At 56.8% G+C, this 5,949-nt stretch overlaps 2 protein-coding genes and 4 non-coding genes across 6 annotated transcripts in view; 3 read left to right on the forward strand and 3 right to left on the reverse strand.

Moving 5' to 3' along the window:
• Nucleotides 1–2,793, reverse strand: part of ALOXE3 (arachidonate lipoxygenase 3) — a 19,315-nt gene extending 16,522 nt beyond the window's left edge. The window contains exons 1-4 of the mRNA XM_029928802.1: nucleotides 2,647–2,793; nucleotides 1,787–1,991; nucleotides 894–975; nucleotides 288–407 (exon numbers count right to left, since the gene is read on the reverse strand). Coding sequence (XP_029784662.1) covers nucleotides 288–407; nucleotides 894–975; nucleotides 1,787–1,991; nucleotides 2,647–2,793 — 554 coding nt within the window. The remainder of the gene's footprint in view (nucleotides 1–287; nucleotides 408–893; nucleotides 976–1,786; nucleotides 1,992–2,646) is intronic.
• A 737-nt stretch (nucleotides 2,794–3,530) lies between these two features.
• Nucleotides 3,531–5,949, reverse strand: part of HES7 (hes family bHLH transcription factor 7) — a 5,280-nt gene continuing 2,861 nt past the window's right edge. The window contains exons 5-7 of the mRNA XM_029928804.1: nucleotides 5,890–5,925; nucleotides 4,919–5,007; nucleotides 3,531–3,779 (exon numbers count right to left, since the gene is read on the reverse strand). Of these exons, the coding sequence (XP_029784664.1) occupies nucleotides 3,531–3,779; nucleotides 4,919–5,007; nucleotides 5,890–5,925 (374 nt within the window). The remainder of the gene's footprint in view (nucleotides 3,780–4,918; nucleotides 5,008–5,889; nucleotides 5,926–5,949) is intronic.
• TRNAK-UUU lies at nucleotides 3,952–4,024 on the forward strand. The gene has a single exon. It is a non-coding gene; the product is annotated as a tRNA-Lys (tRNA).
• Nucleotides 4,597–4,668, forward strand: TRNAQ-CUG. The gene has a single exon. It is a non-coding gene; the product is annotated as a tRNA-Gln (tRNA).
• Nucleotides 5,100–5,181, reverse strand: TRNAL-UAG. Its single transcript has one exon. It is a non-coding gene; the product is annotated as a tRNA-Leu (tRNA).
• TRNAR-UCU lies at nucleotides 5,662–5,748 on the forward strand. The gene is given in 2 exon segments: nucleotides 5,662–5,698; nucleotides 5,713–5,748. It is a non-coding gene; the product is annotated as a tRNA-Arg (tRNA).

Genomic DNA, 5,949 nt, shown 5'->3' on the forward strand with positions numbered 1-5,949 from the left:
AGGGGGGTGGGGGGGCAGAAGGACAGACACCAGTCAGACGGACCTACAGCCCGCTCCCCTTAATTCCCTCCCGCTGCCCTTGCCTCGCTCTGGACTCCTGCCCAGCCCCCTCCACTCGGGCCTAAAGCCACATCCCTGCTGTATTCTTGGGGTCACCTCTGCTCCTTCTGCCCTGACTCCTGGAGTAGACCCTAGTTGTCTTCTTTCCTGGCTGCCGGGGCCCCACTGTCCCAACCTTCGGGTCACACCCTCCACCTTCCTCCCAAGCCCGGCCTCCCCCTCGTCACCTGTCCTCTTGGTCTGCACGTGGTGCCGTCTTGGTCAGGGCAAATTTCTCGTCTGTCTCCATCTCCTCAAAGTTGCTGACATCTACGATGCCAGGAAAGCCAGGGGCATAGACCTTCCAGCTTCAAGCAAAAAAGGTCAGAGGTCGAACTTAGGATAAACATGAACTTTAGCTTCTAAAGGTGTGGCTTGAAATTAAAACTCCCAGAAACCACCCCCTTGCTGGGTAGGTGACAAAGAATTGGAATTTTCTCCCTGGAGGCACTGGGCTTCAGATCAGAGAGGCAACTGGGGACGACATGAATGTCCCGACTGGTTTGGGTTTTTGTTGAGATTCAGATCGTGGCTGGTTTGGGGGGACTCGGGGGGCGGGAGGCTGAGGCTGGTCAATACCAGGTCCTGTCTGACATCTGGATGACATCCAGGCCATCTGTGGGTTGAGTGTGGATTCACTGAAAATCATTGGTACTGTTGTGAGTCAACCTCAGGCTGCGGTTAGGTTCAAAGGGGGGTCCTGATCAGATCTGAGGTCAGAGTTAGTAATAGTCTGATTAAGGCTGAGAGGTGACAGTAGAAATGGGGAAAGAGGTCGAATTAGGCATGCTCACCGGTAGCATTCCTGTCGGCCCTGGAGTTCCCGTCGCCTGTGATCCAGAAGGAGGGGCAGAGAGTCCTGACAAATAGTTTTGGCTGTGGGGAGTGAAAATCACTCATCATATGAGCCCCTTTTCCAACAGCACCTCCTCCGGCCAAGCTTGCCTGAACCCCCTAACCCTTGAACCCAGTCCCTTTTGGGAACATGGATTCCCTGTTCCTTGTGCATTCATCAGCAGAAGGGACTCAGGACAACCTCACCCCAAAATTGTAACAATCCTCCCAATTGTCTGTATGTTTATCTCTTCCCAAGACTCTTTGCGGCCAGAAATGACCTTGTAGTCGTGTTTTGTAGCCCCAGCATCTAGCGTGGGGCGCCCACACTGGGCACATAGCACACATTTGACGAATGACTGGTAAATGGATATACCGGGGGGAGCGATGGGCAGATGGATGTGCTATGATATGTGAGCACTTAGAGGTCTACAGAGAGCTCACTAGGGGCTGAGGGTAAGTAAAGATCGCTCGCTTTACCTTGACCTAGAACATCACCTCTCCTCCCTAACGCTCCATTAACACCTGACCAGCCCCGGTCTTGCCTCTCAGGACATCCGGGGCTCCATCAGGACATCCGGGGCTCCAGAACCTCAAGGAGCTCGAGCTCGGCATCCTTGGAAGGCCCCCAAAGGCAAGAAGGAATCCTAACAGCACCCACGGGGACTTCCTCCCCACCAGAAAAGCCAGGATCAGGGGAGGGGCAGAGAGAGAGGGAGACACAGGTTTGGAGCTGTCAGCACACAGCCTGACCTGGGACTTGAACCCACAAACTGGGGGCCTGAGCTACCCAGGGGCCCCATGCCTACCCCTAATTCCAACAGACACGGGCCAGCCCCTGCCTCCAGCCCACCTGTTCCTGGTCGCAGCTCTAGGGTGCAGTAGCCCTCAATCCACTGATAGCAGGGGAACTGGGTGCAAGTGCCATTGGGGGCAGTGACACAGATAAAGCTGCAATACCAAGAGTCCTTGGGGAAGAAAGCATAGCGCTCCTTGTGTAGACGCAGCAGCAGGAGCTCCCCCAGCTCGGCTGGGCAGCGCACCTTGTACTTCTGCACCTGAGGGGACCGAAAAGAAGCCTGTGAGAGGCCAAGAACCGTGGGGGACATCCTTCTACCTTCCAAGGTGCATCTACGCCTCCACCTGTCCTGGCATATAAGTAAGCCAGGCAGGGCCTTTGCATGAATTGGGAAAAGGCACCCCCTTCATCCACGCAGAGGAAGTCACAGCTACCAGAGGCACGGGGGAGCGAGCAGAAAAGGTTCTGGATTTCACCAGACTCCTTGGCTCCCACACCCTCGTGTAGGCCCCCAGCAAAGGATCCTGGGGCCTGGTGGAGGCAGGCAGATCCCCTCCAGAGAAGAGGAAACCAGACTCAGAGAGGGCAAGCTACTTGCCCAAAGCCCACCTTCAATTATAGGAGGGGCTAGGGAGCAGGTGAAATTCTCCTGACGCCCCCACCCCCAGCCAAGGACCCCTCCTCCACAGCCCAGCCAGAGTAGGGTTTATCACCCCCCAGGAAAGATGGCGTGGTGAAGAGGGCAGAGTCGGAGTCTGCCCTCAGGGTTGGAGGAATGACCAAAGGGAATGACCCCTCCCCTCCTCAGGGTTGGAGGAATGACCAAAGGGAATGACCCCCTCCCCTCCTTCCGGAGCCCCTGCTGGCCGCGACCCTCAGAGGTCGCCCTTCCCTCCCCTCTCCTCTGTACTCACGGATCCCGCGGCGAAGTCCCTGCCCAAGCGATCGAGCCGCTGTTTGGGGCTCTCCCCGCAAGTGCCCACCAATGTGACAGAGATGTTGTCCAGGGTGCCCGCCATCAGGTAGGAACCGGTGGTCACACACACACGGTACACGGCCATGGTGGGGGAGCAGGAGGGATGTCCCCGGCAACGCTGGCCCCAGGGGCAGCGGCAGCGGCGCCTCGGAGGAGGGGAGCGGCGGGCGGGGCGGGGCGGGGCTGCTGGGCTGCGGAGCCGCGGGGGCGAGGGGGCTGGGGCCGGAGCAGGTGGGCCTCGAAGGAAGAGCCGAAGTCTCTCTCCCGCGCTCGCTCTCCTCCCCCGGAGCTCCCGGTCTTCGCGCTTGCTCACCGCGGGCTCTCTCCTCCCCCTAATAGTTGTTTGCTGGCCTCTGGCACAGCCGGTCTCTCTGGCTGGCAGGACAGGGCTCACCCAGATGGGTATCAAGAGCCAGGGAAGGGAGGGACCAGACGCCGAAAGGGAGACGAGGAGCTGGTGACACCCGTGTCATTGGAACACTGCCCCGTCGACTGATACTCCGGCGCCCTGGCCCGCCCACTCCCCAACTTGCCCCGAGACCCTTTCCTCCTTTCTCAGCCGGGACTGGGCCCGGGGCACCCGCATTGCCTACTTGTGAATCATCGACGTGAATCACTGTGCACAAGTGAGCCATACTCGGCGTCAATCACACATGACTGCCGCCTCACGCAGGTGAATCGCCCCGGTGCACACAGCACGAGTGTCAGCTGAGCACCACTTTCCCGTCGCTCCCCCCACGCACCGCGGTCCCTACACCCAGCCATCTGTGTCCCCGGTCCCCCGCACGTCCGGTCTCGGTCCCTCCCTTGGAATGGGGTGGGTCAGGGGGCCAAAGTGGACTCCGGGCTCTCGGCGTCGGGTGGCCCAGTATGACATCCGTTCCGCTCTGGGCCCGCCCGGGGCAGTCGGGGCGGCGGGACAGTGTCGGGCATCTGGGTCACCCCGCTTGCTGGGAGAGCGATCCGCCGAGGTGGCCCACAGCCGACAGCGGCCCTTCGCGGCCAGACCCGGGACTGCAGCGGCCCCGCCTTCGCAGCGCACCCGCCCCAGCGGCCAGAGCCGGGCCCGGGCTGCGCCAGAGGAAGGACCCGAAAACGCAGGCAGCCGCGGGGCCGTTTCTACTTTCTCCGGGTAGGCGCCAGAGCCGTTGCACACTTGTATACAATCACCCACTCCCTCTGCGAGCCTGGACTTCCGTAGACAAGAAGCTCTTATATACAACAGAGCAGAATGGCAAGAAGAGCCCGGATAGCTCAGTCGGTAGAGCATCAGACTTTTAATCTGAGGGTCCAGGGTTCAAGTCCCTGTTCGGGCGTCTCTGTTTTTCCCCCACCCTACAAAACTTAAACCGCTTTTGAAATGCGACTAACATCTATTTTCCTTTAAAACAAGACAAAGGAAGAAAATGATATCGAAAATAAATGTGACATGACTTTAAAAAGGTAATGATAATAACCCCTTCGGGATTTTACTTTCTACTCCAGAAAGTAGAACGAACGATTGACAGGAGGGAAAGCAGACATGTTTTACGTGAATTTCAGTTTTCCAGTAAGCCACGTTAGAAAGTAAAAAGAATCAGGTGAAATTAGTTTTAACAACACACTTTATTTAACTCAATGAAATCTTACCATTTTAACACATAGTCGACATTTTAAAATTATTAATGAAATTTTAATAATGTTCTTTTCAGTACGTACTACGTCTTCTAAGTATGGTGTGTATTTTACCCTTCACATCACATCTCGATTCATAGTTTAGATGCTCCAAGGCGGGGGTCCACCGCCTCTGGCAGGTACTTCTATTTCCCTTTATATTCCGTGAATGGGAGACACGCAGAACGAGAATATCAGTATTATGTACTCTCTCAAAAGCACGCCTGCACGAGTAGGTTCCATGGTGTAATGGTTAGCACTCTGGACTCTGAATCCAGCGATCCGAGTTCAAATCTCGGTGGAACCTTATGTTTTGAACCACTTAAGCGCTGTTCTATTTATGAGCTTGGGGTAGGGGCGTCATTCGTCACCTGAGAGGGTCTGAAAAGCCAGCGAGGATGCTGTCCTTTGAGTTTTTAAAAACAGACCGGGTAATTGGAGCCTCCAGCACACCATCAGAAGGAAAAGCCGTCGCTTAAATGTATAGCAAGCTGCGCTAGTTTTGAGAAAGAATGGTATTTTAGGACACGTCAAGGCGCAGATCAGCTGTGAAGAACCGCAGGCTCTTTCCGCAGGTCCCATCGAGTCTTGGCTAACACCGAGGCTGTCCCGAATACCAGAGAGTGGAAGGCGGTGGTGACTTTGGCTGCAAGGGGTCGTCGAAAAAACAAGGATCCCACAGGGCAGGTAGTAGTTGTTTTAGTTAGGGGTACACCGGCCCCCAGAAAAACGCCATCTTGGCAGCGGTGGGATTCGAACCCACGCCTCCGAAGAGACTGGAGCCTAAATCCAGCGCCTTAGACCGCTCGGCCACGCTACCTACATGGAAAACAATCCTCCCCATAGTCCTCCTAAGAGACTGGAGAGGCGAGCCGGACTCGCGATGGTTCTGTTAAATTAGCCGCCAGTCTTTGGAGATCGAGGACCGAGAGACGACGAAACGGACCAACCAGAGTAAACAGACACACACCGATGTTGACAACGACACAAGTTTATTTTCCTGGGTGGGGCTGCATCTGGGAGTGGGGTGCGCCTGGGCTGGGAACATCCCCCAAGCGGGGAGCCGCAGCTCTGTGCTCGCTCGCATTCGGTCGCTCTGTCCCTGTTGCTTCCACCCGTGCGCGTCCGCACTCCCACCTGGCTCAAGTGCTCTGGGCCCGCCACCCCTCCCAGGCAGGCCCGCGAGGTCGCAGACACGCGCTCCTGGCATGCCCCGCCCGTTGCCCTCACACCCCTCTCCCTCCCCGCCCCCTTCCCATGCTAGTACCCGTAAGCCGTTAGACGCCGCCGCCCGCCAGGTGGCTCTGTGGCGCAATGGATAGCGCATTGGACTTCTAGTGACGAGAGAGCGATTCAAAGGTTGTGGGTTCGAATCCCACCAGAGTCGATTTTATTTCAATTTTTTCCACCCCCTCTATCCGGCTTTTTCCTAAAGTTCCTATCCCTTCTCCCCCTACCCTATTTCAGTGTTTTCCACCTGGTTTCAAGCTCCAACCTCAGTCTCCGTTCTGCTCTCTTCTTTACTTACCTGTCTGCCCCGGGGCTTGGGCCATGAAAAGCAAGACTGGGGAAGGGGCGGGGGGGGGGG

The sequence above is a fragment of the Suricata suricatta genome, chromosome 17 (genome assembly GCF_006229205.1).
Source record: "Suricata suricatta isolate VVHF042 chromosome 17, meerkat_22Aug2017_6uvM2_HiC, whole genome shotgun sequence".
NCBI classification, from domain to species: domain Eukaryota; kingdom Metazoa; phylum Chordata; class Mammalia; order Carnivora; family Herpestidae; genus Suricata; species Suricata suricatta.